At 35.2% G+C, this 16,374-nt stretch overlaps 1 protein-coding gene across 11 annotated transcripts in view; it reads left to right on the top strand.

The window, feature by feature from the left end:
* DENND1B (DENN domain containing 1B) overlaps positions 1-16,374 on the top strand; it is a 243,962-nt gene that overhangs the window by 134,395 nt on the left and 93,193 nt on the right. For all 11 annotated transcript variants that reach the window (XM_070255835.1, XM_070255834.1, XM_070255837.1 and 8 more), the window contains 2 exons: positions 1,605-1,715; positions 13,377-13,477. In XM_070255835.1, the coding sequence (XP_070111936.1) occupies positions 1,605-1,715; positions 13,377-13,477 (212 nt within the window). The remainder of the gene's footprint in view (positions 1-1,604; positions 1,716-13,376; positions 13,478-16,374) is intronic.

Here is a 16,374-nt window from a genome sequence, read left to right as displayed (position 1 = left end):
TTTTAGTACACTTGAGTCCGGATAACTCCTGTGAGAAGACTATAGTAAACTGCTCTTAATATGGTCTGAGAGAGACCATCCAAACTCTCAGGTCACTTACTAGGCCCTGCGGTCTTGTGCGCTATACCCTGTGGGCCTGGTACCCCCTGTTATGTTTTCCTTGAGGCTAATTGACTACGCCCTTGACTTATATGATCCTGTCCCTTTACTTGAGAGTTTTTAATGCAAAGTCAAAGTTACTCCCTTCTACTCTCTCCTCTATTTACCTTTCTTACATTTACTAATAAACAGCTAATAGTTTGATTTAAAAAACCTTATTTTTTTTTTTTAAATGCTATTACTTTGAAAGTTTTAAAGAACCGTTCTAAGGAAAAATTGCCGTTGAGAATATACATTTTTACATCTCCATTAAGGTATTTTGTTTCCAAAATCCTGTTTATAAAAAAAAAAGCAAACAAGGACATAAACATAAGAAAGCATTCCTTGTTGAGAAATAATTCCTCATGTAGAAATTATCTTTCTTTCAGATTATAGGGAAAAAATTAATATTCAATGTCATAGAAGTAATATTGTATATGAAAAGTTGAATTGGAAAGTGAGGTAGGTTTCAAATAGAGAAAACAGGAAATGGGTCTCTCCCCTCTAAGTTCAACGTCACTCACTGATATTTATAGACTCTATCTATAAGCCCTGCTGTAATTACCGGTTTTTCCTGGTAAAGTTTCTACCATTTGGAAATTGAAGAAATGATTGGATTTCTTCTTTCTTGCCCAAGTGAAAGTTTTAGCCTCGCAGGTCATAGTTCACCTGGTAGTACAGTTTCAGTTTATTATATCTTAGTCAGTCTCTTCATTACTTTGTTGCTTTCTGATGTGCTTAAGTTTGAGTACAGAAAATTAAAAATATGTGAGAAGGACAGGATCTGAAAGTTGAAGTTAATGTACCTTATTCCAGCTTTGTTCTTATATAGGGAAAATAATTTAAAGTGTTAAATCAAGGAATTAAATTAGACTAACACCAAATTTGTTTGGTTATGATAGTATAAAGCATGCCTGACGTGGGATATAAACAAGGGATTTTCCTTAATAAAGAACCCAAGATCTGCCTTTTAAATCCACTGTATTCTTTGGGTGTCTTATACATAGTACAGACAATAATGTTACCTGCTGAGTGATTGACAAACAAAAAGACTCAAAATGTGTTTTCTGGAGTAGCAGGTCTCAAAGTTCAGTGTGTATAAGATTCACCAGGAGTATTTATTTACAAAACAGATTCTTGGGGCCATATTTTGAAGGTTACAATTCAGCAGGTCCAGATTGCGGCCCAGGAAATCCACTTCTTTTGCAAGTACCTGGGGAGGGAGAATGGGAAATATGTGACCCTCTGAGAAACATTTTCCTGGAGTAGGATTATATTTCAAAGAGTAATAGAATGTTGTGTGCTTCATGTGGCAGCAGAATAGTATTAAATTTAATTATTTTAATGAATACAATTTTTATTAATAGCATCCTTTGAACATTAAGACTTTTTGATAAATGTACAAAATGTTTTCCTTCGTAATCACCATGAGCTATAACTTACACAATTATTTTTCACTTGTGCAGAGAAATCTTACTGAATATTTTGTTGCTGTGGATGTGAACAATATGCTGCAGCTGTATGCCAGTATGCTCCACGAAAGGCGCGTCATTATTACCTCTAGCAAATTAAGCACTGTAAGTACTTCACACTTCTCCTTCTAAGTAGAAGGCATTGAGCATTTCACAAAAAGACCTACAAACCTCTGCAGATTTAGAAATGTTCTGTATGTACTTATAAGACAATATCTACATACTTTTTTGATATATGGTTTTAAGCTGGCTCTTGAAGTACAAAAGTCTGATTTATAGAAGGTCTTCTCAGATGCATTAAGCCAGGTTAATTATTTTTTCTTATCAGGAGATGACAGTTTTTTTTCTTCTTTTTAACTCTCCTGAGTTCATTTTAGTGCCTTCTACCATATAAAGAATTCTTAAGAGCTATTATGAGATCTTTATTATTCACTTGTGGCTTTTTCCATTGGAGCTACTTGAAAGAAATCAAGGGGCCATAATAATAGCTGCTATCCTAACCTGGTAATAGGTAGATTCATCTTTGTTGCCAAGTAGTGGTTTGGGAGTAGATTCTATAATAATTCTGATTTGGAGGAGCTCTTCAGATTGATAACTTAAAAGTCAAAGTAGCATTTTTTTTTTTAATCACAGGTTTTATGCCACTCACTAAAATGTTCTTTTGGAGGGTCTTCATTAGTGTGGTAAAGGCAGCAAGAATGGAAGGAGTTTCCTGGGGTCATAAAAAATACTCAGAAATATTTTGCTAGATTTCCTAATTTTTTTCTATGTTAAGCATTAAAATTTTAATATTTTTTACTTTAAAATTTTTACTACAAATCTAAATATAGTTTTACGTAATATATGAAGTATTTATTAAAAACCATTATTCAATGCTGCATGAATTTGCTTCCTTACAAATTTGGTTAATTGATAAAAATAAGATAATATTTTTATGTTTTGTTCTCCTATAGTAGAAATAAAAACCTCATTCTATGAAGTTTTAGTGTTTTAGAGTAGAAGGAGTTCCAGGATTTCTCTAGGTTATCTACTTAGTATTTATCAATGAGAAAGGTATTTTCAGAGAGGTAAATGACCACCCCAAAGCCAAATAACTAATTGGAGATGGGTAATGTGAAACTGGTCTCCTGATTCTAATTTTGGGTTATTTCCATTATTCTACAATTGAAAAAATACAGTTTTGATATTTTGAATTACAATATTTATATGCACACTTTCCCCAAAAAGTATATATTATTTTACATATTGAAAAACACATTATATGTGTTTCTATATGAGTGTGTGTGCAGGATAAAAGGTGAAGGGCAGCTTTCAGTTTTATATGGGGTCATGGAAAGCGTCTCTAATGAGGTAGTACTTGAGCAGAGATCTGAAGAGGGAGCAGGAGTGAGCTATGTGAATGAAGGTAAAACCTGCTCTATGTAGGAAGACATTAGAAATAAATGTGAGCATGTTCTTTTGGTAAAATATTGGTGTTTCTCTTTGGTGTAGTTTATAAATACCTTTTAACGGCTGGATAACTTCTCTTTGACTCAGTTTCTTCACACATAAACTGGGAGAATGGGAATAATAGTCTAAATCTCATAGAGTTGCTGTAAAGATTAAGTTTATATATACACACACATATGTAATATGAGGTGCTTAGAATTATATCTGCATAAGATGCAATGATTCTTCAATGATTATTAGCTGTAATTTTATAGTAGACTGTATCTGCAGTTTAGAGTAAAAGTTAACATGCCTACCCTTTAACTTGAATTGCATTAAAAAATAAATTATTTAGTAAAGGCTTAGTATTATTTAGGGAGTTGTTTCCTATGTTTGAGGTAAACTTAATACCAATTGTTTATGACGGTGAATACTTGATGGTGACGTCACCTCTAAGTCACCAGCTTTGTTTTGCTTCACTCTCTGTGCCAGTAGAACTAATAAGAAAGTTCGCTCTCATGTTCTCCTTACCCTTCGTATGTGGGGGAAGCTGCTGTGCTTGAATCTATCTTGAAAATATATATATATATATATATCTGCTATAAATTCCATGCATAGTAACATTTAAGGTCAAAGACTAGTACCTTAACATAAATTAGAAATAAACTATTCTTTGGAAAGAGTTTAGTGAGATCTCTGAAACATCCAAGGAAGGAATAGTTAAGGTATCAATGAGTTGACTTGCTTTTAAGCTTTTTACGTTCTTATATATTTTACATACCATAAAGACTATAATGTACTTAATGCAAGAAATTGTGTTTTAGCCATTTTCATTTTTTAAATCTACAGCCAAAATTTTAATTATTGTAAGAATATGTATAAGTTAAAAGTGTCTTAAATTGATAATTTTATTATAGTTTTAGAAATTTTGAGTTTACCCTGATATTCATTAATTTTATTAAAATCATATTTGTCAACTTTATAGCTTTCTGGAGTTTTAATGGTGACACACGGGTAGAGAATCAACTTACTTGCTGGTCCCTTTCTTTAGGTGTTGTTTGTAGTTAAAATTATAATTTGTAATTATCTTTATAGAGATAAACTTTAAAATAAAAAAAATTTAGTTTTGAGATACATTAGCAAAAATAACAAGAGTATTGTTATTTTTTAAAAATCTTAACGAGTTTTCCTCCTTATATTAAACTATAGTATTTGTTAGGATCCATTATTATATTTTTATTTTTTGGAGTTGAATGAATTGGGACATAGTCGGTTTTGTGTTTATTCTATTGATATACACATTATCAAGTACACACGGAAGGATTCCTGGTAATCCTGAACAAGAACATTGATTTTATACATGCTGTAGGCAGGCCCTAGATGTTTAAGCCCCAAGTGAATCTTGAGTAGACTAGCAGAACATCATCCCAGAGTCTCATGTATTCAAAGCAAAGGAATAAATCATGATATTACAAGAGTATATCAGTTGACTTATTGCTGTTTTGTGACCAGAGGTAGGGAAGATTGCTGTTTAAAGCCGTGTCATCGGTTCTCAAATCAGTCAGGCATGAAGTCTTGTCATATGCCTCCATAATTGTACCTCACCAGACTTTCTCTAACTAGTCAGCTGGGGCCGTGCATTTTGTCTCAAACACCCGGCTGGCCAGCATCTGACAGGAGCCTTCTCATCATCCTGTCAGTAATATGTTAACTAGAGTGTATCTCTGTGGCCTCTAGAAGCAGGTGGAAGAGATGCCTCTTTAAAGCAGATGTCTAAATGTTAGCTACTATTTTGACCAATATTTAGTTGGTAAATGTCACCTTCTTAAAGTCTATAAGCACATTAGTTACAGAGATTTGATTGTGTGGTGCATGTTCTTTCTGGAATATTTAGAGCAGGCAGTATGCCGTGAGTGCTGGAATTGTGCTAATCAACTGTGGTTTCTTTCTTTGTCACAGTTGCCCTCAGGCATTTAGCATATGCTTTTCTCTCCTTCTCTCATTAATTCCATCAAGGGCATATGCAAAAAGAAATCTTGTGATCCCCGGAAAATCAGCTATTAAAATGTAGATTTTATAGGTTTAGTTAGACTGAAGGGGAATCCAGAGGATTTTAACCTCTCCATCTGGATTCTACATAGTCTTGATTTGTCTCTTAATGGTGCCACCTGTATCAGCATTTAATCTGAAACCTGAAGCACAGGGAATCTTTCTGGAGATTAAGAATTGAATAGTTGGTGAGAGAACAAAGGCAGGTCTATTTCCTAGTTAAGATTATTGAAGTATATTTTTGCCTGTTTTGTTTTTAAAGCTGCAGCAGAGTGGTGCAGGTGAAAAATCTCATCAAGACCTCTCAGGGAGAGAGATTCTAGGAACAATTTTTAGATTTTTGATTCTTCCCAAAGCCTGTAGGAACCAATTATGTCAGCTGAAACTGTAGATAGTACTTCTCCTTACCAGTGTATTATTTGACATGTATGTGTTCTGCTGAACATTGTGTTTTCATTCAGTGCTAAGTGAATGTGACTGGAGTGTGGAAATAAGACTGTTGAGGGCATCATGTAGCACTTTGTTGGAAAATATGTATGGATGGTAGACAGAGGAAGCTTCTGAGACAGGAAGATGGAGGTGTGTGTATCTTCCAGCTCTTGTGGTGATAAGAGGAGTTGTTCATAGAAAAGAGCATATTTTTCTGCAAAGGGTATATTAAGTTTTCATTCACTAGGTTCCATAAGCTTTGTTCCTGCAACTGCTATGATCTCCACAGTAACCTCAGAAGATTTCAGTTTACTTTGAAATTTTCTATATAGAATGTCTTGATTTTGTAGTGTTAGTGATTATCAATGTTAAGTATAAGAAAAAACATATGTATTGTTTCTGTTTATTTAGTAAAACTACTGTTGAGAGCAGTGTGGGGTGTTTTTGTGTTTTTACAAAGTACACATTTTTTCATTTTGCAGTTAGACAAATTTTTCTCTTCTGATGAGCTTTCCTAGGTTATGTGCTGCAATTTAACTCATTGTGGATATGTCAGTCAACATTTCCTGAATGGAATTCATCATCTTTCCCCATAATCTCCTTATCCTACTGTAGGACTGATTTGGTGATTGGCATCTCCCTCTCCTCTGTCTTCTCCTCCTAAGTCCTATAGATCCTACCTCCTTAATCCTTTCTTCTCTGACCCCTGTTCTCCATTCTAGTGGCCCACTGCCTTAATTCAGGCAATTACCTCTTCCCACAAATATTGTTTTCAGATCGTATATATTGAATGCTAGCATTATCTCTGTTTACATAAAATGGTGATGATGATGATGGTGATGATAGGAGTAACTATAGCCAAGAAGTATATAGTGGATACTATGAGCTAGTCATCCTTCTGAGCAATTTAAATTAATTTAATCATCACCTCCTATTCAGTAAGGGCAGTTGTTATCCACAGTGGACAGATGAAGATGAGGACTTTGAGACTTAGAAGGAGTAAGCTACCCAAGGCCGTAGAACTAGTAAGTGGCTTAACCAGGTCCATCTGACTCCAGAGTACATGCTTTCATCTTCTACGCAATTTTGCCTTTTACAAGGACCATCTTGTTACCACCAAATGCATATTTACACTCTGCCCCTCATATAGTACCCTTCCCTTAAGAGCTTCTAATCTCCTATCCTGAAGGGACTTTTTTCCTTCTCTTTGCAAGTCCAGTCAATTATCCATAAAATCTCTCATTTGTCCCTTTTCCCCATTTTTAATACTACTTTTAGTGCTAACACATACCTTCTGTTTAGACCTCCCGCTTTCTTCTCCTTTCTATTCATTCTGTATACAATTACTCAATCCTTAAGAATCAAAAACATCTAAGGATGATTACTCATTGCTTAGAAAACTCCTTAATCTGGCATTACAAGCTGTCCATTGTCTGGCCCCAAACTTTCTTCCTAAATTTTTTCACTGCTTGCTTGTCCGCTTGTGTTTCTAGACACTAGACTCCTCAGGGAAGGGATCTTATTTGATTCAGTCACTATGTTAAACTTAAGTCTTAGGACAGTGCTAGTGCACCTGGTGGAAAGGTAGGTAGGCCTTCTCCAGAAAAAGCAAAACTGCTATTGAACTGACTTTGAGAGTGAGAACTGGAAAGCAGTAAGTTTAGTAATAGGGAAAGGTCTTGTAGGGAAATGTTTGAAGACATTAGCATTTATGTGTAACATGACAGCTACAGAAATGCAGAATTGAGGGGCAGTTGGTATGACAGTCGTGGTAGTGTGTAGATGGGACATGGAATGTAAGCTCCTGGAGGGCAGAGATTCTGGCCTCTCTTGTCCATTACTGGATCCCTGGTACCTGTCACGTGTAGTGTCCCACTTACTAGTTGTGTGATCTTGGGCAGTTGGTTTCACTTTGCCTCAGTTTCCCCATCTGTAAAATGAATGAAAGAATGAATATATGAAAGAAGCCTGCAAGCAAAAATAATTTAGACTCATTTGGCTAGGAAAAGCTAATACACCAGTGACCAAATGTGAGATGATTAGAACTCTCCAAAGGACATGAGTGTTTTGGAAAGAGGTTAAGATGAATTTTTAGTAATGAAGTGGCAGAATTTACCATTCTATAGGATGAAGAAAGAGAATATAGTATAAAGTAACATTTTAGTATAAAAAGCATTAAAAAGTGCACAACCAAATACTGTCTCTTTTCATTATATAAAGTTGCTATTTCTCCAAACATCTCCTTACAACTATAACTTAATTTGAACATTAGAATTTTACTCAAGTAAGAGTATGTTATAGTTGGAATAACTTTGTAGTTTTCAAATACCTTGATGCTGCCTTTTTTGGCCTAAACTTTTAAATGTGAATGTAAATTAAATGTGTTTAAACAGATGGTTTCTTTATGCTTTCCACTAAATTTTTTTCGTTCCATGAGGAATTTATCACATTCCCATCTGCAGCAATTTATTCTCTATATTTATAGTTATTTTAGTGTTTAAATTTCCAAATTAAATATTGATTCAGTTAAAAATCAAATGAAGTCTCTAATCTTTAGTTCTTGGATTTTGTGCATAAATACAGTTTTAGGGGACATAAATCTGCCCCTCAGTAATTCAGGTAGAGCTCTATTGAAGTGAGTAGGACTTCTACGTAAGAATGAGGCACAATCTGTCTGAGAGACATGGAGACTAGAATAATGGAAGTGGCGATGTGTCAGTATGAGATCTTTACTTGTAAAGTGTGTGAATTAGAATTGTACTGTTTTTCATTGTGGTTATCATTCTAGATGGATAATTTGCTGTCTCTTGGGCATCTGATAATGCAGTATTTCCCCCTCAAAATACATGTCTATTTAATTGCTTAAAACATTGCTTAGTTTTATTAGTAGGCTGATTCCCTCTAATAAATATACTTTAAGAACGAAAGATAAACGAGATTTCATATCACAAAGGGAAAGCTTTGGTTTAGCTTCTCACTAAATGTACTTGCAGATGCAGACTGAGGTGACAACTTGTAGAATTTTTATCAGTTATTTTATCTTTTTAACATTTTCTGAGAGAATCTGTTGAAGTTGTAGACTTTGACGTCTGAGGAAAGTTTTATAAATTGGATCTCTATCAGAGACCCTGAGTTTTTCTTATAAAGATCAACTGTTCTTGTTTATTCAGTCCAGAGACTCATTCTCCAGTATATAATTAGGGTAAGATATTTTCAGCCAGTAGACATTATTCAGACTCTCATAATGGAATTTTGAATCTTTGTTTATATCAAAAGGCAGTTTAGAATAATGGTGGTTGTACTTTGGAGCCTGCTTGAGTTAGTATCATGGCTTTGCCACTTACTAGCTGTGTGATCTTGGGCAATTGGTTTAACTTTGCTGCGGTGTCATGATCTGTAAAACGGAAATACAGTTGTGTACTGCAAAACAACATTTTGGTCAACAATGGATTGCATGTATGACAATGGTGCCGTAAGATTATTACCATACAGCTTAGGTTTATAGTAGGCTATACCATCTAGGTTTGTGTAAGTACACTCTATCATGTTCACACAACAATGAAATTGCCTAACGATGCATTTCTCAGAGTGTATTTCTGTCGTCAAGTGACATGTGACTGTAATGATAATAGTACCTTTTTGTAAGGTTGTTGTGAGGATTAGATCTGAGTGCATCAGGTACTCAGAGTAGTGCCCAGCACATATAAGCATTATATAAACATTTGCTATTATTATTATCATCATCAGTGACAGAATCTGCATTAGACTTGGTGGCCTGGAACTGGAAGTCAAGTGCCTTTATTTTATGATGAAGTTCACTGTTGCCAACCTTTGTTGTCAGGTTTCTCTCTCTGATTTCACAGGCCCCAGTTCTTGTCTCTTCACATGGTTTCCATATGTACTTATTTTATAATTGTGGTGCATGGGAAAGAAACATTCCCAATGATTTTACTTTTCATTAGTTAGTACTTTGGGACTGTATCATTTCAATGTATGGAGTATGCTTTGTGAAATTATATGTGCATTATATATGTCATTTAACAAAGATAAGGAATTTTTTTCTTAAGCCTTTTTTTGGTAAACTTGTTTTCCTCAGAAAGTTATAGCAATGTATTATTCCTGCAAATTCCAGGGTGTATTGCCTGGCGTATGCTCTAAGTCAAACACTGAACCCCTTCTCCTGCCCTCTGCTTTCATGAAGGACAATGTGGTATTAAAGAAGTAGCTGACGGAATATTAGAAAGGCAGTGTGGAGTTGTAGCCCTATCCCAAACCAGACGTAGAATCCTGAGTAATTCTGGTCCAAAGAAATATGAGTGTCATTTCCCTTTAAGCTGAATGATTCAATATATCATAGATAATGTATATAATTATATAAATTGATCTCATTTCTTTATAGTACTTTGTTTTTCAAACCAAACTTCTGAAGTATGTAGTTTATTTTCCTTAATTTGCATGGTTCTCAGAATGTTCTAGGTAAATGATTTGTTGTGACACATACGGACAGATCTCATCTAGAACAAAATGTAGAGTCTTTGCTGTGCCCCAGAGGGCTGTCTACCCTGATGCTGCTTGCCTGTCCAGCATCATCCCCTGCCTCTTCTCCCACCTCCTCCAGTCTGATCACCCGACCTCCCTACTGCTTTGTGAAGATGCCAAGCCTATCCCATCTCAGGACCTATGAGAACATTGTTTCCTCAGCTTGGAGTACTCTTCTCTCCAGATCCACATTGGTTGGCTTCTTTATTTCAGTTGGGTCTCAATTCAAATGTCACCATATCAGAGTTTGTCCCTAACCCTCCTCTCTAAAAGAACCCCTCCATCACTCTCTTGCCTGTCACCCTGCTTTGGGTTTCTTTACAGAACTCACCTTTGACTGTCATCATAGATACTTCACTTGTTTGTTGTTTGCTTTCACCATTAATATGTAAGCTTCATGAAAACAGGGACTTCTTTCTGTTTAGAACTGAGTCCCTGTTGTGTAGTAAAGGTTTATGATGGCACATAGTAGGCACTCAAAGACTTTGTTGAAAGTAAATTATTATACTTCTAATTGTGCAGTTACCAAATGTGCTTTAAAGCTTTTAGAGGTGATCTTTAGATATATTTTGAAGGTGGATCTGAATTATAGTCCAGTTAAAATGTTCTGTTAAACACCTGTATGGAAAAAAAAATCCTTATCTATTACCAAGAATATGAAATGTTAGAATTGATCTGATTTAAGAATAAACAATGTTAGATCTGTCAGAGACAATGCTTACAGGCCGCCATAGAATTCTTATTTTAAAGATTAGGAAACTGAGATCTGGTTATATTTGCAGATGTGCCAGAGGCCATACAGCTTCTTAGTGGCAGAGCTCTGACTTTGTCTATGATATGTTTCATTGTTATCTTATACAACTTAGATAGAACTGTGTTTAATTTCCTGGTAAATTTATTTTTTCTTGATTATATTTTTTTACTTAGAACTTTACTATCTCCTCTACAAATTATACTATAATGGTATTTTCTCTGTTTTTTAATCACATAGTTATTATCTGCTGCTAAGTGGGTATGGGGGAGTCCGTCTTTTTTGGTATGCTTCTGCCTTCCTTGGAAATCCCCATTTGGATGTCTCAGTTAACAGAATCAATATTTGCAAAAGCAAATTCCTTATAGTTCCACCTAAACCTGACACTGTTGCTATGTGACTTTAAATAATTTGTTCTAGTTGCTTAGGCCAGAAGCTGTGGTTAGGGAGGGGTAGTTGCCAGCTTCTGTAGAGCTTCCTTCTTTCTTGGAAGATCTTGATTAGCAGAGATAACCTTCTGCTAAATGCTGGCCATTGCAGAAATTTTGTTACTCTGCTTATCATCACAGAAGTTGTCCTCTGAGAAACCAATCACATTCATCAGATAATTTTGTGCCTTATTAGTGAATAATTCATAACTTCATTTAAGGATGACCATTAAGGCACAGGGAAAGTATCTATATAGCATTTGATAGAGTACTTTGGACTCTGGGTGTGCCCAGTAAAATAAATTAGCCATATTATAATTCCTCATTTGAAAATGTATTTTTCCTCTTGTTAGACTGCTAGTTATTTTTTCAACAATAAAAAAAGAATATTGTCCTTTTCTTTAAGGTTTTAAATGGGATGTTTTAAAAGTCATCTATGTGCAGATGAAGAAACTGAGTAAATTAGCTGCCTTTCAAACCGACATAGCTCTTTTAGTCCATTAGGCTACACTGAAGGGATGGAAAGAGTTACTGAAGCTTTAAAGATGTCTAATATACAACCAGGGAGTACCTGAAAACTCTCCGAGAATCTGACACGCGTTAGATCAAGCCCATTTTTGTTTCCCTAGTTCAGATATATAAGATAGATAAATCTGTGGTCTGTGGTTGTTAAATAGAAGTATTTGAATGCCTCCTAGTGGTATATTGTATGCTCTAATTGAGGAATTTTAAAAATAATATTTATTGAAGGAAAGCTTGTATGTGCAAAGTACTAAACCCTTTAATGATAGCATCCTAAGTGGAATCAAAATACATTGTTTGCCATATAAAACTGATTAAAAATTTAATTGGAAAAATATATAATAAATATGATGAAATGAGTATATTTTTAATCAAAACTTTTATGTTTTTGGTTCAGATTAGATAATTTTAATTGATTTCTTTTTATTTCAACTATTTTTACACTTAAATATAGACAAATGTTGCTATTAAGATTGAATTGCTTTGTATACATTTATCCTTTTAAGTTAATTTTATTACTATGTGTATGTTTTAATTTCTTTGTATAATAAAATAGAAATAATGATTTATAGAAAATCTGTGATTCATTTTCAGTTGGTTTTATTTTTAAATTCTAATTTTCAAGTCAAATAAAATGATTTTGTTAGTAACGTTGAAATGCAGACTATAGCAAAACCTTAAAATGAAGAATCTTGTTTCAGTTAATGCTTTAAACACTAAAAAATTACTTAACACTTAAAAAAACAATTTAGAACGTAAAGAAAATTGCATGAAAGAATTCTGAGGAAGGTCAGTAGAATGGAAGAAAAAAAGTGATATCCCTTTGTTAAGCATTAAAAAATATTTAATTAACTGCTTGCCAAAACAGAACGATTAAAATGGCAATTACGTTTAAGATAGCATCAATATATTTGCAGCTGTTGTGATATAAAGCTAGGAAACAAAATGTTAATCTGAAATGAACAGTTTAAATATGAAATTATGATATACTTGGCTTCCTGTAGTACAGCTGTCAAGCTTGGGCAGTTTGCTGGTCAATAGTGACATTCTATGTGTCAGTGAACAGAGTCTCTTGATACCATAACCCGCAGTTCACACATTACTACAGCTCCAACTGTCGAACATTCAAGTCCCCTGGTACTCTTGCAGCTTCCAGCCTCTCCTGACTGGCTCATGTTTCATTCTTTGGCAATTTGCCCTAATGATATCCCTCAGGAGCTTTCAGCCTCTCTTCTTTTCCATATTTAATCGTGGTATATTAATCTGAGTGATGCGCAAACTGTGCTGCACAAATTGTAATTTCCTACAGTTTCTTCTGAGATGCTCACCTGATTTTTCAGTTTTACTTTTATTTATGTTCTAAGTTTCAACCCTAGGCACTGTATTTTCAGATAGTTATATCTGTCTACATAGGATGCCCAAGAAGAGACTTTTGCTGTTTATATATTTTTCAGAGGGGCTTCTGAAACATAAGACTTTTTATCTGCAGATTTGGTAAAGATAACGTAATTTAGGTCATTAAATTATTTGATGATCATCATTAATCTTTGATAACTTGAGCGTACCTTTTGTTTGGAGGGTCAGCGGCTACTTATTGTTGTTATCCTTTACACATTTTAGTTAACTGCCTGTCTCCATGGATCAGTTGCTCTGCTCTACCCAATGTACTGGCAGCACATATACATCCCAGTGCTTCCTCCTCACCTGCTGGACTACTGCTGGTAAGCTGACGTACCAGACTCCTTTCAATCCAGGTTTCATGATTACAAAACGTCTCTTTATTTGTAGATTAGGTAAGCTTGGTATATATATGTATGAATGAATTCTCTGAGACTGGACTTAGAGATTAGAAACAAGTAGTAAGAGATGCTTTTGTGAAGGGCGGAGTAGTTCTTTCCAAAGGTAGTGAAAATTTATACTTGGCAAACATAAAGGTCTTTAGATTCTGTGAGTTTCTTCTGCAGTCATTTAGTAGTTCATTTAGATAATTAAATACATATATAGAAATAGATGCAGTCTTAGTTGTGGTTAGAAAAATTGTTGAGAAATTGTAGTATCAGTCACAGAAGTCAGTATCCCAGGTCTCAGAATTTGTCTGCAGAGTCTGTCAGAAACCCACTGTTGCTATCAGCGCACACTCATTACCTTTACCTCAGGACACCGTTCCCTTCACCCCCTTCCCTCCCTAGCACACCGAATACCACATACCAGCAGAGAGGCTGCCTCTAATACAGGGATTCCCTGAGTTTCTGGTTTAAATCAAAGTTTTAGCCTTAAGCCACTATGGAAAGCAACGTGGAAAGTGTTGGGAGTAGTTCTGAAAAGCTTCCTGGCGTTAGAAACAACTCCCGGTGATCTCACCAATCTGAATTCAACTGCCCCTCTAGAACTTCCCTGTTTTCTTCCCCTGAAGAGTCTCCGGGCTTCTAGGCTGGCGAGACTCCACGCAGCAGCCTGGGGACCTCCTCCTGGACCGCAGGGTAGCGCGTTCTCTTCACTGCCTAATTGTCTTCGCAGGCAAACCTTAACTCTTAAGAAATCAGATGAGATTTTGTCCTCTAAACCTTGCACATACACACACACAGAAGGAAATAATTTTGACCATAATGTGTTTGTTTATATCACAACTAATGTTAATAAAAAACAAAGCTCTTTTAGAATCAAAGTATCTATTTAACTTTCTTATTCATGAGAAGCAGATCACTTTGAAGTATTTAAGGATTAAGATGATTTAGGTTCATACATAGAGGTTTTCTGTTAAGTTTTTATGACTAGTCCTCTTCAGAACAAGTGATTGTAATGAAAACACATGTATTTGGCCACATATTGATTATACCAATGTATTGTGTGTTTTCACAGCGTGGTAATATTATTAGTGTTGATAGTGCTGTGAAGTAGGTTCCCAGTGACCTACCACTGCCCTTCTGTCCTTTGAGTACTGGAAAGAAGAAACAGTTTGGCAGGAGACTGTAGGTTTACAGCTTAATTATTGTGAAGTGTCACACACACAAGTCTGAGAGTAAAGGTAGATTATAAATAGGCTCTTTTGGTATTCATTTTAGAGTTTTTTTCTCTGACCAACATACCTAGAATATATTAGCATCCTTGAAGGCAGGAACGGCAATTTATTCATGTTGACATATGCAGTAGATCTTTGTACATAGTGCTCAGTAATTAAAACTCATTTATTTTAAATAATTCTTTATGAAAGTATTTGAAAATATATTGATAGGTGATTTTTAAAAATATGTGTTGTTAGTGGTTTAAGAACTAACACTTCTAATTATGAGGTTTAGAATTATGTTTTATCATAATAGTCTAAGTACCATTTTACTTTTTCTCTTAAAATGTTCTGACCTCTTAGGAGGTAACATCCTTTTAAGTGCAATTCTCTGTAATGATTACATGTTTAACACTTTATAAAATATTGTTGTTTAGAAACTCTTTTATGGGGTAGGTAGTTCTGTTCCAATTCTTTCCAGAGATATCTTCCCGATACTTTCAGACCCTGCTGTCAAGTCTTTCTTTTTCTGCTGCTTCCACTGTAATGAAGAAAGCTTATTTCATATTTCAGTCACTTGAATTTTCTTACTAGTTTCTAACGTCTGAAATAGCCTTTAGGACAGGTTCTAACAGCCTCCATGCCAGACACTTCCCTGGTCTAGAGAGCGCAGCAGTGGTAATCAAACAAGGAGTTATCTGAAACTTCCTGAACTTCGCGGTCATGGTGATAGGCTCAGCTTCTATCGTAGGAACTGGGCAGTATAATATAATTTACTTTTAGAAATAGCTGCCTGAGACTCTAGCTCTCGTCTATTATCAGAAAATTCTATGGACGTATTTCCTAGGGAAAATGATTTTCTTCTTTTTGCATCCTTGCAAATGATCCTAGAATCTTGCTGATTTGTATGTGAAAGGTAGAAAAATATTAGAGGTTATCCCTTCAGTATCATGGGTTTTGAATAAAGAAATTTTTGTATTCCATTTCAAAAATAGCACCAGGAAGGTTTGATAGGGGTAGATGTATATTTACCAACTCAAGGTGATTGGGACTTTCCAATTCCTGAGGTAGTTCCAGCTTCTGGAATTATTTTTGGTTTTGCACCTCGTATCTCTGGTGTGGCATAGACTGTGGAGAGCCATAATGCCATCTTGTGACCATGGATGAATATCGCATCTTGGGCTATTGATAAGGCTTGCTAATTTGTTAGCTCGTTCATCCGTCCATCCATTTGTACATCAAACATTTAGTGAACAGCTGTTTGCCAAGCTGTGAGTATGTAACGTAATGAATAAGACTGAATTTCTGCCCTTGAAGGATCCACAGGTAAGAAGAAATTCACACATACATACACATGTCTGTAGGCATGGAGTGCACACACATGCGCGCACACACACTCAAGCACAGAGTAATACTGCAAGACTGTAAGGTTTTTATCAGAGGCATAGAAAAGAAACATGGATGGGAATACCTAGGAAGAAGAGGCCCTCACTGCCTGGTAGGATAGGGAAGGCTCCTGGGAGGAAGTGCCCCCATCTGCCTTTTTCCCTTAATCTGCTAGTATAAGGGGAAAATGAGGAGTTTCTATTTAATAGGTATAAAGTTTCAGTTATACAA

The sequence above is a fragment of the Equus caballus genome, chromosome 30, assembly GCF_041296265.1.
Source record: "Equus caballus isolate H_3958 breed thoroughbred chromosome 30, TB-T2T, whole genome shotgun sequence".
NCBI classification, from domain to species: Eukaryota; Metazoa; Chordata; class Mammalia; order Perissodactyla; family Equidae; genus Equus; species Equus caballus.
This window is presented reverse-complemented; position numbering and strand designations above follow the sequence as displayed.